The sequence below is a fragment of the Sus scrofa genome, chromosome 8 (assembly GCF_000003025.6).
Source record: "Sus scrofa isolate TJ Tabasco breed Duroc chromosome 8, Sscrofa11.1, whole genome shotgun sequence".
Taxonomy (NCBI): Eukaryota; Metazoa; Chordata; class Mammalia; order Artiodactyla; family Suidae; genus Sus; species Sus scrofa.
In genome coordinates this window covers 97,145,507-97,171,166 of record NC_010450.4, presented here as the reverse complement: position 1 = coordinate 97,171,166, position 25,660 = coordinate 97,145,507, and the positions used below count along the sequence as shown (strand labels likewise).

At 35.9% G+C, this 25,660-nt stretch overlaps 1 protein-coding gene across 1 annotated transcript in view; it reads left to right on the top strand.

Annotated features, from left to right (window-relative positions):
* Positions 1–25,660, top strand: part of INTU (inturned planar cell polarity protein) — an 81,598-nt gene that overhangs the window by 33,493 nt on the left and 22,445 nt on the right. Inside the window, 6 exon segments of the mRNA XM_005666876.3 lie at positions 3,635–3,838; positions 9,278–9,396; positions 12,473–12,562; positions 15,068–15,145; positions 19,728–19,917; positions 23,537–23,590. Coding sequence (XP_005666933.3) covers positions 3,635–3,838; positions 9,278–9,396; positions 12,473–12,562; positions 15,068–15,145; positions 19,728–19,917; positions 23,537–23,590 — 735 coding nt within the window.

The following is a 25,660-nucleotide window of genomic DNA, read 5'->3' as shown; positions in this document are numbered from 1 at the left end:
TCAGGCTAGGGGTCAAACCAGAGCTACAGCTGCTGGCTGTGCCACAGCCACAGCAAGGTGGGATCCGAGCCGTGTCTGCGACATATACCATAGCTCACAGCAACACCAGATCCTTAACTCACTGAGCAAGGCCATGGATCAAACCTGCAACTTCATGGATCCTAGTCGTGTTTGTTAGCCCTGAGTCACAAAGGAAATTCTCAGAAATCCCTCGTTATAAGAAGCTTCATCTAAACTCTACAGAAAAACCTTTTTTATAAGAAGCTTCATAAAAACTATCTTATATTAGATGTTTCTTAAAGTTTTGTTCCTATAAAACACATCATATCCTGTGTATTTATGTACATCAACCCCTTTTTTAAAATAGCACTTAACTCTTAATTTGATTATGTCTTATTACCCTTTTATCATTTTATATCAGGGCAGCCAGATTTTCTGACATTTATAGTTATTTAATATGTAAGTTTTTCAAAATGCCTTTCTAAAGTGTAATTATCTTTGCATTATGGAGCCAACTTTACTTAAATCAGAAGAATGGTGGGTAAAATAGTTCCATAAAGAATGTTAATGGATGGTTCTGTGGTGAGTGCATTTGTCTTTGTTTTTGTCATGGTGAGGGGAAAGGTTCTTGCCCCAAAGAAAAGAAGTTCTGTTGTTTGCCAAGTGTAACATTAAAGTTCGTTTTCAAGTATGTCATTCTTTACCAAGCAGAGCAAACCAGTCAAATTTTAGGTTGCTGTTGCTGCCCAAGGTAAAATTGGTAAATTTTTATTTTAAGCCTACTAACTCATTTCCTTTTGTCATTCTTGGTGAATCATACCCTGTCTTTTGACCACTCCACCCACAAGAATCTCAGCTGAAAAAAATGCCCTCCCTGTTCTGAGGCACGTTTTTTTCCTTGAGGACCCATCTTTCTTCTCCTAGTTCAGCCCTGGGGTGCAGAGACCTAGCCTGCCTCTGTGGCACCTGCTTCCCCATGCTGTCACTCATCTGCTTCCTGCAGTCAGATTTCTCACCCTCCATTCCATTCACAGCCAAGTCTTAGGGATAGTCTTCAGAGCCCCCCTCTGTATTAGTATAAAGTCTGTACTCAGGATTTCCCCAAATTCTCAATAAAAGACCCTCCTGACAACCAGGCTGTTTTTACTTCGTCAGATCTTGTTTAAGGATTTAATACATTTATGCTTATATGTATATATATTTACATGTGTGTATGTATATTGAGCATTACCCTCTAGAACAGAAGCCGCTTTCAGAGCATACATAGTCTCTCAGGGCATGCAGTGCTTACATATTGCTGTTTGGGTCAGAACCTCACACCAAACACTCTTTTCACATCTTTCTAAGATCATTTCTGAAACAGTGTCTCTCCAACTCTTTCTCACCTTATCCTTGTATTAATTTTCTTTAGGTAACTCTTGACTGGTCCAATATAAGATCTCTAATTTTTTATATTTCTGTTTGGCTTTCTTAATACTTCCCATCCAAATATACTAGTTTTCCACTAGCCTTTTTAGATACATTATTTTAATACCAACAGCCTATTTTTCAACATTAGGTTTACAAAAAACATTAAAAATTTCATAAAGCCTGATCTTTTCCCCTTGGAATATTAAATGTTTTGTAAAGAAACATGATCATTGGGCCTCAGAAAAATTTTATGAGGATCTTCTCCCTTCCTACTCATTAGTCATGACCTGGTTCATCTTAACTCTGAATAATGATGAATTTAGACCTCATGTCTCTTTTCTACTTGTTAATAAAATAAAATCTGAAACTTATTTTAGGAAACATGTTTAAGTAAATTCCCTTTAGATAACATAGTGCCCCTGATATGCCAGACAGCTACAGTTAAGCAAAATGAATACAACCACAGTCACTCCTTGCCAACAATAAAAAGATATCCAGATCTTTTTTTCTTTTGGAAGGTTTTATTCATTAGGATAGATTTATTTTGCAGTATAATACCTATAATAGATGGGCTGATGAGGTTATGAATGATTTTTTTAAATAATGTACTTAATATTTTTGATAAAATGTATAACTCTGTAAAACTCATTTCAACAAGAGTGACAATAACATATTAGTATTTACCATATATTTAAAATTGGCCTTGAAAATGGTACCTCTTTTAATAAATTATCAAAAATAGGGATTAATACTGTCTTGGTAATAATTTTTAAATATCTTCTCTCAAAATGCAACTTCCTACATATAGTTTTATCTGCTTTTAAATATTGGCAAGATTTCTTTTCTCCCTCCAGCTTTATTGAAGTTATGATTGACAAGTAGAAATTGTATGTGTTTAAGTTGTACAGTGTGATGATTTAACATACATATATTGACCAGACTTTTTTTTTTTCACTGAGCATGATTTTATTTTTTGACTTTTAAAATTTAAACTAATTTTAAGAGTTGTTGCAATACAATGTCTAATTTTAAAATTTTATGGATTGTTATAATTAGTTTTACTTCTCTGTATTCTGATAAGATTTTAAACATTAGGAATATTTTTTGCCTATATAGCTTAGGATGATGTCCTTGCTACACAAAATTAACTATGCTTAGTGGAAACTTTACTCAGGATATGCACTGGTGCTTCTTTGAAATAAGCAAGTTCTCTTTGGCCAACTGGCATCTGCACACATATCTCCTTTCTCAAGGTAAGGTAATTGAGAACTGGAAGCTACCTTTCAACAGCTGGAACATGGCCACGTTCTGGACTCTTACCAATCATGTTTGATATCAGGCCATGAAATTAAAACTATCTTGATAAAACTGATAGGTAATCTTCTTAGGACCATGATCCAAGATCCACGTGTTGATGGTTTTTTCTCTCCTTTGCCTTTATTATAAAGGACCACAAAGAATGTCGAAGAGAAGAATATTTGAATATCGCCTCCCTTGAAAGGAGAGCTAATTCTGGTTGTATGAGGTTGCCTTTTTTTTTTTTTTTCGTCCTTGTGTCTTTTTAGGGCCACATCCTTGGCACATGGAGGTTCCCAGGCTAGGGGCCGAATCGGAGCTGTAGCTGCAGACCTATACCATAGCCCCAGCAATGCAGGATCTGAGGCACATCTGCGACCTGCACAGCTCATGGCAACATCAGATCCTTAGCCCACTGAGCAAGGCCAGGGATCGAACCCATGTCCTCATGAATACTAGTCAGGTTTGTTAACCACTGAGCCACGATAGGAACTCCGTATGAGGTCATTTTTAATCCTGAATCTCTTCATTTTACCTTCTCCAAATAAGTCATTGCTATTAGCATTCATAATGTGTTACTCTTTATTACAAGATCATACTAATTTTTGTTTTTCATCACATTTCTTGTATTTGTTGTCAGTATTTAGAATATAATAATTAAGTTTAAATTAACAAACTTACATACAAAGAATTATATATTCTTGCTCAATTAATATTTGTAATAGTATGTGCCAGACATTGTCCTCAGAGCTGGAGTTACAAACATAAGTAGAACACACAGACTCTGCCATCAAGGGGCCCACACTCCAGGATGATTTTTATGCATTCTGTGCATACCTGAGTGAATGTGCATGCACTGATCCGTCTTTGTGAAAACTGTAGCTGATTTTCCCTCATTGAAAAATCAACACATTTTAATTTTTCAAAGGTGAAACTGACATTTGAAAATGTGAATGCTGTCAAAAAGGAAACAACTCAACCAAGACAGAAAAAGGCGCCATCGAACACAAGTGATTTAGTCAAATTTCTATGGGGAGAAGAGGTTGAAGGTATCCAGCAGAATATCCTAAACACTCCTCATATCGTTATGTATCTCACACTACAGCTTGACTCAGAAACATCAAAGGAAGAGGTGAGTGTCTTCTAAAAAGTGCAAAGGAAAAAAGTGAAGACCTTTTTGCCGTCTTCCAAATTAATAATAAACACTTTCCTCAGTCATTCTGTGTCTTTATGGTTTTAGTATGTCTCTTATACACACTGGTCTTTAAACTGACTACCTTGATGTGTCCGTTTATAGAGATGACTGAAATATTTGTGTTTGTTTCTGCTAGCTTCTTTAAAAATTTCTATTTTAACTAATTTTCCATACTGTTTTTATGCTTGGTTGCTTATATCATTATTATTCTTGCTGTATACTCTTCCTTCTATTTTTTTAGTGATTACTCTTAAAATTTTATCATGATATTTTTCTTCATGGATTCTAAAGTTAAATACTCTCTTAACCCCTTTTCAAAATAATTCAAGGCCCTCAGTGCATCTTAACTCCAATTTTCCCCTTTTCACCTACATGCTTTTGTCATCAATATTTCATTGCTACCATTTTTTAAAATTCACTATTCTTACATCTCACACTATTGTTATTTGATCATTTTTCTTCTTCCTGAAGCATATATTTTAGGCATTCCTTTTTTTGTTGTTGTTTGTTTTTGTTTTTGCTTGCAGCATATGGAAGTTTTTGGGCCAGGGATCAAACCTGCACCACATCAGCTACCCTGCAGTGACAATCTTAATCTGCTGAGCCACAAGGGAACTCCTAGGTATTTCTTTTTCATGAAAATCTTTTTGTTGTATTTATCTAATGATGTCTTTTTTTACTCCTTCTTGAAATGCCAGTTGCTATAACAAACAGTCCTAATGCCTCAGTGGCATAACATGATTAAAATTTATTCCTCATTTCAATGTAAGTGTTCCTGGTCACTTGGCTCAATGATGTGAGCCCTTTTTCCAGTGGTTCCATTATTTCCCAGGGCTTCAGGGTCCTCTTTTGGATTGTTTGAATCTAGTTGGTCAGTGAGAGAAGAAAGAAAGCATACAGTATCACATAGGACATTTCAGCGGTCTGACTTAAAAGTGGGAACATCTCTTCTACTCATGTTCCAGTACCTAGGGCTAGTTACATGGTCTCTCCCAAAGTAAGGAGGTGAGAAATGTAGTCTTCCTTTGTGGCCAGGAAGAAGGTAAAATTAACACATGGCATTGCTTATATCAAGCAGGTAAGAAAGTCTTTTCTTTAATCTGTTTGAAGATAGTATTTCTCTGTTTTCTGACTTCCATAATTGCTGTTAGTAAGTGTTAGTCATTCCTTTTAAGGAAACTATCTTTCATTAAGTTTCTTGCTTCTGCTATGTCCAAATAGTTTTAATCCTTAACCTCTGTGTGGTGTTGTTTTTTTGTTTTTTGGGGGTTTTTTTGTTTGTTTAAACAACCTGTTTTTTTTTTAAGAAGTTCCTGAGGAGTTCCCTTTGTGGTGCAGCAGAAACAAATCCAGCTAGTAACCGTGAGGTTGTGGGTTCAATCCCTGGCCTCACTCAGTGGGTTAAGGATCTGGCATTGCCATGAGCTGCAGTGTAGGTTGCAGATGCAGCTTGGTTCCTGCATTGCTAGGAATGTGGCTGTGGTATAGGCCCTCAGCTGTAGCTGCATTTCAACCCTAGCCTGGGAACCTCCATATGCCTTGGGTACAGCCCTAAAAAGCAAAAAAAAAAAAAAAAAAGAAGAAGTTCCTAAGAAGTTTTTAGCTGGTGTACATGCAAATCTGCCATGCTATTCCTGGTTGTCTCTTATTGCTTGCTTTATTTCTCTCAACATCTTGTACATAGTTATTTTGTATTTTATCTTCCCATTCCAGTATCTCCGAGCCTTGATGAGGACTCTGGTTTGTGCTTTCTTATGTCCTTGAGTATTGTTAACTAGACCTACTGCTTGATTTTACCTTTGGGAGTCCTTTGTTTCTAAATAGGAAATAGCTTCCTCCAAAAAGAATTTACTTCTTCTGTTTCTATCACTCACCTTGGGCACTTGAGCCTTATTCATAGGTCTGGTTTTAACACAGTGGGTCTTGGCTCAGCTCACCTACCTAGCCAGTAGCCCAGTGCTTAGTGTCCTGATGGAAGGCATGGTGGGTATTGGCCACCAAGACAACCTTCCTCTGTCCATCTGCTCTCTGCTCACCACTGCCAGCCGAGGCCCCAGCTTTCTTTGCAGTGTGAGGGGAGGGGGTTGGAAAGGTATGAAGAGGATGTCCCTGGAAGCCTCTACCTCTTAAATATCCGGCAATTCAACGAGTATTTTTGACCATGAATCTAGTTGTTTTATGGCACAGGGGTCTTGGGGCATCTAGTTTACTGTAATGCTTTGAACAGAAATGAGATCTAAAAGGTTTTTACCTCATTTACATTCTTTTCCTTTTGAAATCCTTGCAGCCTATACTATCAATGCCAAACCCATTTTATCCAAAGGTGTATTTCCTTGTACTGCTTCTTCATATGTCAAAATTTAGTCAGTAACTGAACTGGAAAAGAAGGTATTTATTTATACGTATTTCTGCAAGTTTCTGTGTTTTGAAAAGTATATAGAGACCTAGAGTTGATGATTCTAATTTCTTGCATGTATTACTAGTCCTTTGTATCTTTAAAACAAATGAGAATTTGGAGTTCCCGTCGTGGTGCAGTGGTTAATGAATCCGAGTAGGAACCATGAGGTTGCGGGTTTGATCCCTGGCCTGTGAGCTGTGGTGTAGGTTGCAGACGCAGCTGGGATCCCGCATTGCTGTGGCTCTGGAGTAGGCTGGCAGCTACAGCTCCGATTGGACCCCTAACCTGGAAACCTCCATATGCCGCGGGAGCGGCCCAAGAAATGGCAAAAAAAAAAAAAAAAAAAAAGAATTTTAACTGTGTATTATATAAAACACACAACACATTTCTGAAATGGTAACACCCTGAATCTTTTGAGGTCATCCTGGAGTAGGACACTGCTGAGGCCTTTTGTCATCCTTGGCTTTCTTTCATGGGAAAATGTGTAGATGTTTCTCTAAGGAACAGGTTTTTGTCTGTTGACAGCCGTGTATCAACACTGCAATTAGGAGAGGCTTATTCTTATTGAACAGAGTAGAAGCTGCTGCAAATGCATGCTGCTAAGAAGTGCTTTAAAATACAGCCAATTAAATTGGTTAAGAACTGTAGAGCTTGCCAGGTCTTGAATGGTGAGGCTCTCCAGGCTGGTTGCTGCAGAAGTTGGAATAGAAACTTTCTCAAATGTCCTTTGTATTTGGTATTACTTATTTTACAATTAAATGTCATGGGGTCATTTTGTTTTTATGTGTGTTACATATTTAATAGCAGCTTGTTTTCTTTAAGTTACAAGATTTGAGAATTTTTAAGAAATGAATCAAAGACTATATGGTTACTTAATTAAAGTGGTATTTGATGTTTGGCTAAATACTGTAAGTTTATTAACCTTAAAGTTAAGGTTTAAATTTATGAGGTAGACATAACAGAATATCTTAGCTGGTATTTGACTTAATTTTTAGAGATAAAATGTTTTGTAACTTTTGACACTACATATATTGGCGGAAGTTTTGAGTTGTTAGGCAGAATATATTTGGCCCACATACTCCATAACAATTTTCATATACTGAATGGCTTAATAAGTTATAAAAATCAGATGTATCCAGTTTGTCATTATTTATATTTTGTCCTAATGTCAGAGTTGCCAAGACATAGACTTCAAGTAACATAATTATTTCTTATAAAGAGAGATGAAAGCAAAGTGTAAAATACTGTTTAGAAAGAGAACCGGAGTTCCCGTCGTGGCGCAGTGGTTAACGAATCCGACTAGGAACCATGAGGTTGAGGGTTCGGTCCCTGCCTTGCTCAGTGGGTTTAGGATCTGCGTTGCCGTGAGCTGTGGTGTAGGTTGCAGACGGCTCGGATCCCGCGTTGCTGTGGCTCTGGCATAGGCTGGCAGCTACAGCTCCGATTAGACCCCTAGCCTGGGAAACTCCATATGCCGCGGGAGCGGCCCAAGAAATAGCAAAAAGACAAAAAAAAAAAAAAAAAAGGAAAGAGAACCAAGGAAAAGATACAGTATTTTAAGAGTTTGGGTTTTCAGTAATGGTTATGTTAATATTTATGGGTATTGTTATTACAGAGTAACTGGAAGTTACTCTGAATTCTCTATGGTTTGTGTTTAGAGATATTTTTAGTTTGCTTGCTTTTAATTTGTCTTGTGAGAAAAACACCATGTTGCTTTAAGTCACAGCAAAGAAGTGAAGTACAGGAGTTCCCGTCGTGGCGCAGTGGTTAACGAATCCGACTAGGAACCATGAGGTTGCGGGTTCGGTCCCTGCCCTTGCTCAGTGGGTTAACGATCCGGCGTTGCCGTGAGCTGTGGTGTAGGTTGCAGACGTGGCTCGGATCCCGCGTTGCTGTGGCTCTGGCGTAGGCCGGTGGCTACAGCTCCGATTGGACCCCTAGCCTGGGAACCTCCATATGCCGCGGGAGCGGCCCAAGAAATAGCAACACAACAACAGACAAAAAGACAAAAAAAAAAAAAAAAAGTAAGTACAGAGTGATTCATCCCTCCTACAAAAGTACTAGCAATGTACATCCTGATTTTGATTTTTTTTAAGAAATGGGAACATTTCTCCTTGAAATAGAGAACTATTACACATTTATGAATTATCTTATGGATTTAGTATTTTCCATAATTTAAAATGTACTCTCTCTTAAAGTTTGAATTCAGATTAATTGGTGGGCAAATGCTTTCAAATTTAAACAGAAAACTTTGTAATAGCATAATACTTCTTTCTTCCTATCTGCACCTTTTTTTTTTTTTTGGTTTTTAAAACTTTGAGTTTTATTAATGTATTGTGTTACTCCACTTGACATGTTAGTATTTTACTAGAGACTTTTTTTTTTTTTTTCCCACTGTACAGCAAGGGGGTCAGGTTATCCTTAGATGTATACATTGCCTATCTGCACTTTTTTAAATTTAGTTTTGTATTCTCACTTTGTAAGTTTAAAGTCTTGTCTTGTATTTAAATACTTAATGGTTTCACCAAAGATGAAGATTATCTTTTAAAAGTCAGTAATGAAAGTAATTAAATTTAAAGACTCTTAAAAGTTATATGTGGTGTCTATGTGGATATGTAACCACAGGAGATATATATAAATATTAGTATTTAAATTTATTGTAAGGGAGATTAATGTTGGAAACATTGTTTGAAATTACTTACAATTATTCCAAATAATCAAGGTCCTACTTAATATTTATTTCATGGCCAGTTTTGACAGTTTCTAACTTATTTTCAAATGTGGTATTTTAAATATTAGGTGATACATTAAAATTCCAAGTATGCTTCTTTCCTTATGTTTGAATGAATCTCCTACTGAAGCTGAAGGGATTCTTTTTTTCTTTTCCCCTTAATCCTATGGCTGAATTTGCCACGAAAAAAAATAGTGGTTGGAAAATTTGGGGAGGATTGACGTATCTATTTCTTTTCATTTAACAGCAGGAAATCCTTTATCATTATCCAGTATCTGATGCATCTCAGAAACTTAAAAGTGTGAGAGGGATATTTCTCACACTCTGTGATATGTTGGAAAATGTAACTGGGACGCAAGTTACTAGGTAATAATTGATTTTTATTTAGCTTTAATTCTCTTTCTCTCAAGTTCTTTATCTTGGTTCTGATGGAGAAAATACTAATACAAGTATCAATTATACAAATATGTTTTTTGTATCTATAATATAAGTATCTATATGGTTGATGGTTTGTCTGCAGATATTTTGTTTCTCACCTAGGTTATTTCTACTAGTCCTCTATTTAAAGTGTAGGCTCTCAGTATAGCTGTAGATCTGGATATTTTGGCACACTATTTTGGGGGGGAGGGGCTCCTGTTTTGGCACACTTTAAATAACAAAGTTGGACCAATGACCTACACTTTAGAAATTCTTCATGATGGTGATCTCTTGAGCATGGTGTTTGATGAGTCTGGCTTTTTCATGATTTTATCTTGATCATTAATTTTCTCGACAGTACCTTTGTGGTTGGTAAGAATGACTGAATACTGTATTTTTCATATAGTTCAAAATATTTTGTTCTTAGAACAGTGATAGAAAAACACACAATACACATCCACTATAGGAAGATATTCAGAAGGCAGCGTCATCTGTACAAGTTCACTCAGTGATGGAGAAGCAGACGAAGGTCAAATAACTTTTTGAAAAATAAATTACATCATGTAGTCAATTCTAAAGCCACACGTCCCATTCCAGGTTGATTTATCAAGCCTGATTTTGAAATATTATAGTTACATTATGAAAGGAGGGAACACAAAGCTTTGGGGTTTTGTTTTTGCTTTTTTTTCATAATTTTTTTTTTTTCTTTTTAGGGCCACACCCACAGTGTATGGAGGATCCCAGGCTAGGGGTCAAATCAGAGCTGTAGCTGCTGGCCTACACCACAGCTCACAACGATGCCGGATCCTTAACCCACTGAGCAAGGCCAGGAATTGAACCTGTGTCCTCATGGATATTAGATCCATTTCTGCTGAGCCACCACAGAAACTTGTCACAAAATAAATTTATAGACAATAAGCTTTTCTTCCTTAATATTTCAATAATTTTAGACTTTACAGAAAAGGTTTATCTCAAATTTTAAGAGCACCTTAATCTAGATTAAATATCAAGTTAGATTTTTTAAGCTTTAACTTTTCCCATGTTCTGATTAAAATGACATCTCTAGGATTTTAAAAGAGATCTGCAAGACAACAGAAAGAAGAATTGCCTTGTTTTTCTAAATGAAAGTAATGTATATTTAACTCTGGGACTTTTAATATAGTATATACAGAAAAGATTAGTTCATTCTAGGATACTAGTAACTGAGGCTCCATTTAGTGTTCAAATTTGTATTCATAAAAGCATGTCAAAAGGCCTCTTTATTTTTTAAAATAGCCTTATTGAGATATAGTTTAGGTATCATACAATTCAACCGTTTAAAGTATACAGTTCAATGGTTTTTGTATATTTGCTGATTACCTGCAACAGGCACTAGAGTCAGTTTTAGAACATTTTTATCATCTCAAAGAGAAACCCTGTACCTTTTAGCTATTAATCCACCTATCCCACGCCAAGCCATGAACAACCACTAATCTACTTTTGCTATGGATTTCCCTATTCTGGACATATCACAAGAATGACATCATAATATGTGCTTATTTGTGACTGGCTTCTTTTATTTTTTATTTAGAATGATGTTTTTAAGATATAGGTCTCTTTTTTTTTTTTCCTTTTTTTTCTAGGGCTGCACCCACGGCATATAAAGTTTCCCAGCCTGGGGTCTAATTGGAGCTGTAGCCGCTGGCCTACACCAGAGCCACAGCAACATGGCTCATGGCAACGCCAGATCCTTAACGCACTGATCTAGGCCAGGAATCGAACCCAAAACCTCATGGTTCCTAGGCGGATTCGTTAACCTTTGAGCCACGATGGGAACTCCACAGGTCTCATTTTTAATCTCATTAGAAAGAAAATTTGTCTTAAGTCTCTCCAAGTAGATTTTATTTTATTTTTCTCTAAAGTATATATATTTTACTGGATATTTAGATCAATAAGATATGACTCAAACATGTGGAAAACATGTTTATATATACATATATAGATAGAAAAATATTTTGGTGAAAGAATAAATAAGAAAGTAATTATTTCAGGGACTCCTAGTAATGTGTGTCTTTTGTTGCGTACACTTTTAAAACTATAGTGGAATTAATCATGACTATAAAAGAGTCTAATGTTTGGCTAAAATACGTGCATTTTTAAACTCTTAAGGTAAGAGTAATATCCCTTTTAAATAAAATCTATGTAGCAATTCACATTTAAAATCCCACACACTTATCTACTGTAGTATAAAAGGTACACTCTATCCTGAGGACTCAGCAGATAAAGACTGATCAATGTATTTTAATTTCAACAAAGAAAACACTAAATATATTTTTATTTTATTTCCTTCCTACCACCTACCAACATTATAAGGAATCATATTCTCTATGTTTCTATAGTTTATTATTGTATCTCCTTTTCAAACACATCTAATTTGTTTTCCAACTTCATTGAAATATAATTGAAGTACAGTAAAGTATATGAAAAAATATATAATTTGATCATTTTTGACACTGGTATAGACCTTGAAACCTTTGCCACTGTAAATATATCCATCACCCTAAATGTTCCCTTGAGAATATGTTTAAACCTGACTTATATTTTGGTTACCTGTTTATGTATCTAGGTCTATACTGAGTGATCATCTTTTGAGCTGGGACCACATCTTTGTTTCTTCAGTGTCTATAAATGGACAATCAGAAAAGATTTGTTAAGTTAGCACACTGGGATGGAAGCGTTCTTTTGAAAAAAAATTGTATATAGTCAGCTAACATTAGCAAAAGAATTGTAACTTTTTTTTGCTATAATAGGTCTACTTTTGTTTGCCCTAGAGTTTATTGTGGATTTTAAATATATATATATTTCAGAATATGTTTTTGTTATAAAATCCCTTGCCTTTCCTGTGCAGCAGTTGGGTATATGCCAAGAAATTGGCTTATTAAGCATGCTGTTTTTAAATCATACCATATGTAATCTTTTATAAATGACTGTTTATAACCTTATGACATTTAAAGATATTCTAACATTTGACTCATTTTTTTCTTAGCTCATCCCTTCTTTTAAATGGGAAACAAATTCATGTGGCTTATTGGAAAGAATCTGACAAGTTGTTGTTAATTGGCCTACCTGCTGAGGAGTAAGTTGAGATTTTTATTTACCTTAAAAATCATTTCTAAAATACCGCTAACAAAGTCTGTTTCATTAAAATTATGGCATTTTTGTCAAGAGGCAAATTTAAGAAATTTTTTTAATTTAAAGGTTTGCTGAACTAGTACAATAGCTACCTGTGTTCATTTGGTATGAATAGTGCAGAAAGACGCCAGGAAGGCACTGCTAGACCAGTTCACAAAGGTGGGGGCCAGTATAGAGGTAGCTGAGAGATGAGCTTGTCCTCTGCTCAGACTTTTAACAGTATTGTGGTGTAGATTTTGCATGTTTATGGTTTTCTGCTGTTGGTGATTTTGGAGAATTATGGGTCAGTGGAAAGGTGTTTTGCCTTGACGCCAAGCAACTTGCATCAAATAATGAATATTTAACTCTGAAGTGACTTCTTTAATGGCATATCTTATATTGTCATGGTCTCCTTCTTAACTTTTTTCAAGTATTTTAAAATATATCTTATTTTAATAGTTGAAGGTAAAAACAGGGCTGACATTTATATATATTTGTGTGTAATAAGTGAGTTATTAAGTCCAGCCTATACTCAAGAGAAAGAGTATCAAACAATTTGTGGATGTGTTTTAATACCACAAACAGGAACTCCAAAGAAGTCTGCAGTGAAAAATATCAAAATGATTATGTTTTAAAAGGGTCTTTAATTTTGGACAGTAAGAGATATGATCTATCATAAATAGATGGGGTTCTAATTTGGGGCTTCAAAAATTTGATATGAAGGGGTAGTGGTGCTATTACATGTATTAAATGATGGCTCTCTTTAACCAGCTCATGTGTGTTTTTCTGTCTAACAAGGGACTGTAATGAACCCTGCTAGGAGACTGCCATATATCAGTGAATTAGATTATGAAAAACTGTGCTGTTTTGAAACTATGGGTGTACAAATATTGGAGAATCTCCAGAATATGACACTTTAGGGTATAGTGGCAGGGAAAAACATTTACCTTTAGACTTTTGTAGTAGCCTAAAAGGCAAAAGAAAAGCACAGATAGTCCAATGGTAAGATAAGGTAGTGTGGGCAGTTAGAGAGCAGAGAGGAAGGTCCAGCTAAGGAACTGAGCTGAGGCCGCCATATGATGCCACCAGCCGACTTAGCTAGGCAGATAGAGACGGTTTCCAGGAGAGGTTTTATCCTGAAGCCAAAAAAGGACTGTCATTACTGAGCTCTGAATCAAGGTTTTATTGAATAGGGGGTTCTCTAGCCAGTTCCTCAGTCTTTATTACCAGAATAGGGGTGGGGAGAGGGTATTTCCTAAATATTGATGTGATTCCTATCCTAGAGAACTTGGCTTGATAAGTTGGAATGATCCTCCTTCTTCTCTGTCCTGAGCTTCAAGACAGAAATAGTTCTAGCCAGCTCTTTACCCAGCTCTCTTACTGCTCACAGCAGCCACTCTCTACCATATTCTTTTCCTCCTTCCATCTCGTTTCACATGACTGTGAAACGTAGTTATTATTATGCTCATCTGCTCAGTGATCATACACAAGTACCTCCTTAGTGTCAATTTCTTATGTCTTTTTATCTCCAACATCCTACATGTAGTTTGTACTTGAACTGGCATCCCTGGGATTCCCCCCCCCGCTCCATCTGTCTTAATGCCACAGCCTGTATATGTCTTTCTTTACCACTGTTCCTTTTACAAGCAGGATGAGAAAAGAGTTGCCCCACAGAGGGTAGGATGGGGCATATACTCCAGGAATATGTGTTTTCATGGGGGAGATCACCTTCCTATGATGGCAGCAGTGAATAGCAGGGGCCTAACCAGGAAGACATGTGGGTGTGGAGAGAGTAGCTTGGGAGCTGAGGAGATGGATGCCCACGGCAGCTTTGACAAGGACTGGGTGTGCTTGCACAAGTTAACTTCTTGAACCTCAGATTAACCATTCATATAATGTGAATGGTTAAGACCTGCTTTGTAGAATTCTTTCAAGGCTTCAAGGAGGAAATAAGTCCGTTTCTTTCCTTTCTCCTACTTTCTTTCCTCTCTTTTTCATTTAGAAGTATCTTTTTGTCATAAGAGTTGGAGGTTCTAAAGTTGGAGGTCTAGTTGAGAGCTGGGTAATACTGGAAAATGTCAAGAATTTAGCATTTCTTTCTGTGGGCCCAGGTATTACAACTCCTTTATATGCATTAATTTTATCTAATCCTCAAAATGAACCTGAGAAGGTTTAGTGATTATGGACCCACTTTAAACTTAAAAGAATTTAAACCCTAAAGGGGGGCTAAGAAATCTGCATATAGATGGTGACATAAAAGTCCTTACTTGACCCATGTTCAAATGCTAGCTCTAGACATCAAAATCTGATGGCTAATGCAGGAAACAATCATTTTACACAGCTATAATTCCAGTTAACAATATACTTTTCACATTGCTTATGTATAAAATGTAAAGAGGATTTGCTTCTTTCATATTATGTATCAATTAATTATATTATAAATGAAAAGATGCACTTTTGCTTTTTTTAGAGTTCCTCTTCCTCAGCTAAGGAATGTGATAGAAGATGTTGCCCGAACCTTAAAATTTATGTATGGTTCTTTAGATAGGTAAGTACTTCTTTGAATTGAATCTGAAGTTTTAAGTATATGATTCTAAATCAACTTTTGTACTTAGTGTTCCTTGGTTGTAAGAGAGTTGTTTGGGTTTTTCCTTATTATTTTCTTATCTTTCATGACTGGCTTTTATATTACATCTTAGGCAGTTTTTCTTTTGATCCATTGCTTTTTCTTTTTTTGGTCTTATATGTTACTTTTATGAAATTGATATAACTACAGTTATATTCAATATATTTTTGTAGGGACAAGTGTAAGAGCATTTCTCCAGAAGAGATAAAGAAAAAAATTTTAAATAAGTTTTTTGTGTTTTCCTCCAGTTATAATTTTTTGTGTTATTTCTCCATTGTCAAATTCACTATGCTAAAATATACTTTTTCCTTAAAAAAATTTTTAGTGAAAAAAATGTATGTGCTATTAAAATAAATAAAAGTCATAGTGGAGAAGGTAATTGACTAGTTTTGCATATAGCCTTCCATATATTTTCTATACAAAATGAATATACACACTCCTCTTTTTTACACATGTGGGCTGATGATATGCATATTTTTCTGCTTCTTGCTTTTTTAACTTTGCAGTATGTGATGCATCTTTCTTGATCTGAAGGAGGAAATTTGAGGTAAATGTTTTAACATTTGAACATGTAAAATTATGGGTGGAAGATGGACTTTTTTCTTTGTGGGGTTTTTGCAAGTCCCAGCCCTATAGAGGGCTAAAATAATACCTTTACTTTCAGAGCCTTAAGACTATGTCAGTATAAAAATTCAGGAGTTCTGGTTGTGGCTTAGTGGTAATGAACCCAACTAGTATCCATGAGAATGTGAGTTCGATCTCTGGCCTTCACTCAGTTAGTTAAGGATCTGGCATTGCTGTGAGCTATGGTGTAGGTCACAGACGTGGCTCAGATCTGGCATGGCTGTGGCTGTGGTACAGGCTGGCAGCTGCAGCTCCAATTCTACACCTAGCCTGGGAACTTCAATGTGCTGTGGATGCAGCCCTAAAAACCAGAAAATAAAAATTTAAAAATTCAAAGGCAGTTTATACATTTTTCCAAGCCATGGTGTTATCAGCTCTCTGTTTATCCAGAGTGGATCTTTGTTGTCACTGTTCTCAAAGATGCTTAAAGGAATTTTCTGTGATAGTACCATCTGGGAAAATTGACTAGTTTACAGTATTTTTCTCCAAGAGCCTCTTAGGAGGTACCTCTCTCTCAAACCCAATTCTTACTAGCATTTTCCAAATGTGTAAACTACAAAAGGCTAGCTAGGCAACCATGTACAATGTTTTTACCTTTTACTAAAAAGGAAATTTTTAAATTTTTTATTAAAGTATAGTTGATTTACACTGTTCTGTCAATTTCTGCACTGTACAGAAAAGTGACCCGGTTTTATACACACACACATACACACACGCACATGCACACACACATTCTTTTTTGTATATTATTTTCCAGGAGATTGGATATGGTATCCTATGTTATACAGTAAGACTTTACTGTTTATCTGTCCTAAATGTAATAGTTTGTATCTAACTCCACATTCCCAGTACATCCCACTTTCTTCCCCTCCCCCTTGGCAACCGCAAGTCTGTTCTCCATGTCCATGAGTCTGTTTCTGTTCTTTAGATAGCTTAATTTGTGCCATATTTTAAATTCTATACAAAAGTGGTATCATATGATAGTTGTCTCTGACTTTACTTAGTGTGATAATCTCTAGTTGCATTCATGTTGCTGCAAATGGCATTATTTTGTTCCTTTTTTATGGATGATTAGTATTCTATTGTATATATATATCACATCTTCTTAATCCATTTATCTGTCAATGGATATTTAGGTTGTTTCTATGTCTTGACTACTGTGAATAGCACAGCTGTGGACGTATGGGTGCATGTTATCTTTTTGAATTATAGTTTTGTCTGGATATATACCCAGGAGTGGAATTGCTGGATCATATAGTAGTTCTATTTTTAGTTTTCTGAAGTATGTGCATACTGTTTGCCATAGTGGTTGTACCAATTTATATTCCCATCATCAGTGTAAGAGGGTTCCTGAAAAGGAAGTTGTTAACCAATAAAAAGTAAGGATATGATTATAAACTATTTCCTTAAATTTATACTAGATGAACAAACCTTGCTATGTTTTGCCTTAATTGAAGCTTTTCTTTTCATAAAACTGGAGATAAAGATTAAATTCTTATAATGAATTCCATATATAAAGATAAAGCAATTGGAGTTGTTCTGAAAATTCCAATGGAATAGGCTGGGGCAGAGGGACTCTTAATTTCTCTGAATTTCATTTTGAAGTTTAGCTTCCATTGATTTGGAAGTGTCTCCAGGTTGACAGCAAACTTAGGTAGTCCCTTCTTATCCAAGTGAGAATTTGAAAGGTAAACTAAGGTAATAAATGTGAAGATCCATTGAGTTCTTAAAACCAAGAAGGAGTATGGATCCAAGGTATTGTTAATAGTCATTTTGCAATAACTTTTTTAATCATAAGGTTTTTTTCTTATTGTGAAAGGTTTTTTTTGTTTGTTTTGTTTTGTCTTTTTGTCTTTTTTGGGCTGCACCCATGGCATATGAAAATTCCCAGGCTACGGGTCTAATCAGAGCTGTAGTTGCCAGCCTTCACCACAGCCACAGCCACACAAGATCTGAGACGCATCTGCGACCTACACCATAGCTCATGGCAACACCGGATCCTAACCCACTGAGCAAGGCCAGGGTTGAACCCACATCCTTATGGTTGCTAGTCAGGTTCATTAACCACTGAGCCACAACAGGAACTCCTGATTATGAAAGATATTGAAGGCCCATTATGAAAAATTATTAAAAGACTATAAAGTCCAAAAACTTAAATTCTCTTTTTCAAGTTGTGAGCTGATAGTTCCCTGTGAGCCACAGAAACTTAATTATATGTTAACACAGTTTGTGTGATCAAATGAAAGATGTGTTTCCCTCACCATTCCCAGCCAATCCTAATCAGTCTATCTCCAAAACATATCTCAGATACATCCATTTCTCTCCATCTTCACTATTACGCTGTCTAACCACTGCCTTCCCTCACAACTGCAGTAACTTTCTAACTGATTTTCTTGCCTCTTTAATTTCTAAAGTTACAGTAGTCTTTCTACATTATTGTCTGGCTTCCATATACCTTTCTGATCTCAGATCTCAATCCACTCTGTCCCTCTGTACTGTTCTGCAGACCCCTGGCCAAACTTGTTCCCACTCTGGGCTTTTGCACTCTTCTCTAACCATGTGATCTCAACTAGCCAAGCAGTCACCTCATCCATTGCAGATGGTCTTGTTCTCTGCTTAGTCCTTTGTACAAGTTTATGTTTTTACTTTTTGTTCATTTCTTGTCATTCTCCACTAGAATGTGAGCTCCAGGGAAGTAGAGACCTTGTCTTTTTGTCCTGATATTTTTACTGCTGTACCTCCAGCAATGAAAATAGTACCTACAATAGTAGGCACTTAAGTAATTGGTTGAGTTAAGCAGTGAATATTATTCTGATATAGTAATACTATATGTATCAGTAACTGTGTTATCCAGTAGTCTATTCCAGTGAATAATTGTAGGCAATGCTGTACTACTTTTACATGGCTAAGACCAAGTTGTCTTTAAGTTCTTAAATAGTCACACCATCATTAATGAAGAAGGGGGAAAATAACTTAACTAATTATGTGTTTACTGTATACCAGTAAGTAGTAAGCATAATAAGTACTTATACTTACTCTGTACTAGGTACTTTGCATGAGAGTTAGTTAGATTGTATTATTCCAAGGAACAAAAGTTCAGAGAAAGATTAGATAATTTTCCTGACAGATCTACCTAGTAAAAGCAGGGATAAGATTCAAAGCCAGATCTGTGGTATTACAAAGCTCAAAATCTCTTTTCATCCTATGTTGTGCTAAAGATATTGGGAGCTTGGAGTTCCCGTTGTGGCTCAGTGGTTAATGAATCCGACTAGAAACCATGAGGTTGCGGGTTCAATCCCTGGCCTTGCTCAGTGGGTTAAGGATCCGGCATTGCCATGAGCTGCGGTGTAGGTTGCAGACGCGGCTCAGACCCCACGTTGCTTGGCTCTGGCATAGGCCAGTAGCTACAGCTCTGATTTGACCCCTAGCCTGGGAACCTCCATATGCTGTGGGAGCGGTCCTAGAAAAGGCAAAAAGACAAAAAATAAAATAAAATAAAATAAAAGTAAAGATACTGGGAGCTATAAATGGGTGAGAGATAGTCAGAGGTAAAAGCAATTTACATTTTTCTGCAAAATGGGTATTTTACTTCAGCCCATTCTGTTGTAGATATACCACTGTGTTAGACCTCTTATGTGGTTTTTATCATAGTACCATCTACCCAGTGCATTTGAGAATAGGTTTTAGGGTAAAAAATGTTGACAGAGTAAATTTCTTAACACACTCCCTCAGTAACATTATAGGAGTAATTCTTATTAGAGGAGGAAGAATATGGAAGAGAACTTACGTAGTTGGGAATGGCCCAGTCCCCTGAGGAATGTACAAGAGATGACCACCGTTTCCATATGTTGTTCTAACTATATGACTCTTACTTCTTCAGTGCCTTTTGCCAGGTTGAGAATGCTCCTCGTTTGGATCATTTTTTCAGCTTGTTCTTTCAAAGAGCCCTTCAGCCTGCTAACCTGCACTCCATTGCCAGTTCCAGTGCACAGCAGTATGATGCTGCCAGTGCAGTACTTTTAGACAATCTCCCTGGAGTTCGGTGGCTCACACTTCCACAGGAAATTAAGGTAGTCTTAGGTGTCATAACTAAGAATCAGAACCGGTTGCCTGTAATTCTTTATCTTCTCTCTTTTTTTTCCCCTTAGGCTTTTTTTTATTTTCAAGATAGTAGGTAAGAGTTAAAGGGACAATTGGTTGATAAAGTAGGAAGTCCAGTGCAGTCGACTTTTTCTTTCTAGCTCTATCTTACTTTAACATGTAAGCCTTGTTCAAACTTGAAATACTTTTCAGAAATCATAATGAGATGTTATGTCTTACTTTTGAATTTTGTAATTCCAATTTAATAATGCAGAGTCATTGAGTTAGGTGATAAAATGATTGGCTAACAAGTATTCTCAACTTAAATACAAATTCCACTAATAATAGCAAATCTTTGTTTAATATGTAACTTGCTTTTTGCCTTGTTCTATAGATAGCTCTGTAAAAGCTAACTTCATGATGTATTGTCACTGTGATTTTAGTCATTTCTCTAGATCCAAAATAACTTTACTGTTGAATGATTGAAAAGATCATTTCAGACATTTTTATCAACAATACTCTGTTTAGCCACACCATTTGTATTAGTATTAATGAGGCGCTATACCTTAGCAGTTCCCTGACCATGAAGAAACCCGGGCTATGTTGTAGTTAAAACCCCAATTCAGGATTCTGCTTTTCATGAAATTCTGTGATGCAGGATCAAATAAATGCCTTGTGACAGCATAATAATAATTTAAACTGATACTATCAGTCACTTTGCTCTGTTTCCTTATCTGTAACATGGAAGAATAATAGTACCTACTTACTTCATAAAGAAATTATGAGTTATCACACAAAATGCTGAGAATCATGCCTGCATGTTGTAATTGTAGTTATAGTGGTGAGGGTAGTATTATATGATGATTATTTGGAGGGAGTTGAGGGGTTAGAGCATGTTTAAAGGAAACTTTATCTTCTAGTATTCTTTTTTTTGACTTTGCCTCTGTTAACTGCCCACTGCTGCATCTTTTGTATCTCAGGCCAATGATTATCATTTTCCTAAATTGTATAAAAACTAAAAAGTGTAATATATGTAATTCTGCTGCCATCAGTTTTAATAAGAAATCATAAGTGTTCAAAATAGAATGTAATTAGATAAGTTTACATTTAAGATAGAAAGATTCTGGTTCCAAACAGACTCCCTCAAGTCTGACTCACGCTCATTCTGGAGTCTTTTTTCTCCTGAAAGACACAAGGCCAATTTCATAAGTCGGAAGTACCAATCATGAGGCTTGCCAGTCTGGTCTTGCGATTGCTCAAGTTCTTGCCCTGTCTCAGAATTGCGTTCTCCCTCAAAATATGTATTGGCTTCTGTGAGAGTAGAGGTATTTAATGTTTTTAGGGACAATATCTTCAGACTTTGGACACATTATGATTAAATATTACTTTCCTTCTAAGAAGTTCAAGACATTTTAAAAATAACAGTCCCTTTTGGTGTTATAAATTCCATGTGAAGGTTGCTTTCTATAGTCAGATTTTTTTTTACTGACTTTTTTTTTTTTCCTCAATGTAGCATGTATTTGATTAAAAGGATTGTATGCCTTTATTTATTTCAACCCAAAAGAATATCAGACTGAGAAATCACTGTGTGAATTCTGGCATATATATTTCTTAATCATTTGACTCAAATTATACCTGTTGCTTATCTCACTGAAGCTTTGGTTGTCTTTGTCCTTATAAGTCCAGCACTACTGTATGGAGATCAGTCTTCATTGTTCTGAGTACTCAGATTTGTGTTATGCTTTCAGAATCCAGAAAAGTCCTCTGGATGCTGATGGTTTAGTTGGGGAGATGGAATTGATACATGGGAAACAGTGAGGATACAGCTTAGACATTTTCCATATTATGTAATGTGGTTAAGAGAATTGAGAACAATATTTTTGGAAAGAGATAGATACTTTCTGATAAAGTGATCTAAAAGTCTCTGATGAATGTCAAGTTTGAAATACACAATAACTCTTGTAGTTTTTGCTTTTGTTTTACCAGCAAACTTAAAGAATTCGCACATTTTCTTTTTCCCTTTGAGATTTCTTGCTGTGTTAAAAACAGTAGGGTTTGGAGTTCCTGCCATGACTCAGCATCCATGAGGATGTGGGTTCAATCCCTGATCTTGCTCAGTGGGTTAAGGATCCAGCATTGCCGTGAGTTGTGGTGTAGGTCGCAGATGTGGCTTAGATCCTGGCTGTGGTATAGGCTGGCAGCTGTAGCTCCGATTTGATCCCTAGCCTGGGAACCTCCATGTGCTGCAGGTGCAGCCCCAAAAAGAAAAAAAAAAAAAAGTAGGGTTTATTGACTATATATATTCTAATGGAAAATATTAAGGAATTTTATGCCTTAAGAAATCTAGTTAAAAGTATATATGTATGTGAAGTAATTTGTGCTTGATAAATTTTAGGGGAAAATGGTTATTTTTAAGTTGGGAAAAATGTTTTGAGTTCAGTATTTGATGAGATTGCACTTTAGTTTTCCTTCCCAGGTGTTTGAGAATTTCCTTATTTTGTTTATTTGTCAGATTTTTAAAAAATAATTTTTCCGAAGGTGCAATTATAGTAACCTCATGTATTAGAGTTCAGTAGCAGGAATAGCAACCTGTTAGACATTAAGGTTTCTGAGATCAGAAATCACAAGTGGGTAATTTTCTTTTTGTCCCATAGTTTTTCACAAGGGAATCTATAGCCACAAAAAGAAGAACATAACGTATTTGCTAGATGCAGAAAAATGTAGGCCACAAATGAGTAATAAGTCATACTGTGCGAAAAGCACTGAAAGGCATGACTAATGTTTCCAAAGCTTTTGTCATCTCAGTAAGACACAGTTTGTGAAACAGTCCTGCAGAGACTGTCTTGACCTTTTTTAAAGAAAAGGGATTATTTTTCACAAATATCATATATGCTACAAGCTTCAGCGGTCAGTAGTTTCACATTAAAATGCAAATTAAATGTATTCTGTTTTTAAATTTTGAATGCTTTAAAGAGGGACAAATGCATGAAGGAGTTCAAGCAAAAACCATAGAAACAAAAGCTAAATCCTAAGAGATTTTTCTAATAACTCTGTAGGGTAGTTAAACTATGCCAGATTCCAGGGGAATGCTTGCCTTCATGTTTTAATCCATGAATAAAGTTTAACAGCCTTTTTACACAAAACATAGGAAAGAGACAGAGAAGAATGTTGATACTTCCAAGAATCCAACTTTTGAGAAATATAAAAACAAAAACAAATCATAGATTGTCTAAATCAATTGATTTTTTTTCTCTTAAGATTTTTAATAGGTTAAAAAATTTTCTAGCAGAACTCTAAAGCAGCTTTTAAAACTTATAAATTAGTTTACATTGGATAGAGTAAAGCCCATTTTATAATAAATGAGATTTAATTGAAAAACTTGTATATGTTAACTTAATTTTTCTTTTTTTTGTAATTGCAAATAAAACAAGATGTTCCATTTGTGGACATTTCTTATATAACACAGAACAGAGATATATATTTATTCAATTCCTCAAGTAATTTTTAAGCATTTTTATATGGCTGTTACTAAAAAATAAGTAATATGAGTTAAATGTAAGTAATATAAGTAATATGAGTTTTGTGTTGCTCTTTTTTTTTTCTACATAGATGGAATTAGACACAGCATTGAGTGAATTGGAAGCCGCAGATTTTGCAGAACTGGTAAGAGAAGCAGTGGATTTTAGGAAAGATTCAGTGTTGGTATCTTATTTTGTAAATCAGTTATTAGTCTAAGAATTTTCCAAGGGGACATGTAGTACATAACATTAGGTTTCTATATTGAAATGGGCAAAATCTGTTTTGCTTGCCTTAAAGTTTTCTGTTCAGGAGTTCCTGTCGTGGCTCACCGGTAACGAACCCTACTAGTATCCATGAGGATGCAGGTTTGATCCCTGGCCTCGCTCAGTGGGTTAAGGATATGGCCTTGCTGTGGCTGTGGTGAAGGTTGGCAGCTACAACTCCAATTTGACCCCTTGCCTGGGATCTTCCACATGTGGGTGGGGCCCTAAAAAGACAAAAAAGAAAAAAGATTTTCTGTTCAGTTAAAAATACTTGTTTCAGGAATTTCCATTATGGTGCAGTGGGTTAAGAATCTGGCATTATTGCAGCTGCAGCATAGGTCACAGCCATGGCTCAGATTTGATTCCTGGCCCAGAAACTTCCATATACTATGGGTTCAGCTGAAAAGGGGGAAAAAATTGTTCTGTAATATATGTGTAATGATTAAGTGTCTAAATCTGTCTAGTGAAATGTACTTCCTAGCTCTGTCCACTAGAGCACCACTGGTACCCAGGCCATGGTGTATAAATAATATTTCTCACTAAAGGAAACCAAGACCCCTATGAGAAAAGGCTGATTCCAGACTTAGGGCTGAAAATGTACAAGATAAGCCTGGAAATGTCTTGTTATATCCAGATATCCAGGAAGCTTTCAAAAATTACTAGGGTTAATTTAGGGTTCAAGTAATCAGGAGACAACTTGAAGAGGCTCCCACTTGAGCATCTATAAGGATAATAACTGCACTGGATTGAAACACATCAGATATGCTTAAGTCCATGAGATCTTAGTTTTAAAAGAAAAATTTTAGTCAACTTTGGGGACGCAAAGGAACCAATTCAATATTTTGAAAAGTAGTAAAGTAGTAGTGATGTTAGCTTGAAAGGGTGGCTTAGTCTTAACTAAGATCCTAAGCAATCGGAAGGGTATTTTGTTTGTAAAAATAGTGGAAATTTAAACCAGGTGAATGCTTCATAGGTCATAAATTTTTCACTGGTGGAGAATGTTTAGACAGATACTAGTCATTAGGGACAGTTTAGGCCTTAAGTATTGAAATATCTGGGTTTTAGGAACCTATATGAAATAGGTTTAATTAAAACTTTAATTTCTGCCTTCATAGAACATCAGTTTAATGACCAGTGGGACTAACCATGGTTAGAAAAAGATTTGTTGGGATTCCTCGGATACAACATCAAGACACAATCCATAAAAGAAAAAAAGTTGATGAGAATGTGAAATGATAATTACTTTGGAAAACAACTTTGCAGTTTCTAAATTACCTAAGTACATACCTACAATGTGATTCTGCTTTTCTATTCCCATTTAATTAATTACCCAAGAGAAATGAAAGCTTTATCAATGCAATGACCTGTACACAAGTGTTCATAGCAGCTTTGTAATAGCCAAAGACTGGAAACAATTCAGATAACTTGTGTACTTCAGCAGGTGAATAGACAAAACAAATTGTGGTATGTGCATGCTCCCCATCCCCAGCCCCTAGCAACCACTGATCTGTTTCTTTCCACATGTTTTACCTTTTCTGGAATGTCATATAGGTTGATCCATATGGTAGATAATTTGGGAAGCCTGACATTTTTTAATTTATTTTTTATTTTTTAAAGTTTTATTGAAGTGGAGTTAATTTACAAGGTTGTGATAATTTCTGCTGTACAGCAAAGTGACCCAGTCATACATATACACATATCCATTCTCTCTGACTCTTTTCCCATATAGATTATCACAGAATACTGGGTAGAGTTCTCTGTGCTATACAGCAGGGCCCCATTGGCCAATCATTCCATATACCTCAGTGGGCATATGCCAATCCCAAATCCCCAGTCCATCCCTCCCACCCACCCCCCACCTGTCCCCTTTGGTAACCATAAGTTTTTCAAAGTCTGTGAGTCTGTTTCTGTTCTGCAAAAAAAGTTGATTTGTATCATTTTTTAAAAATTC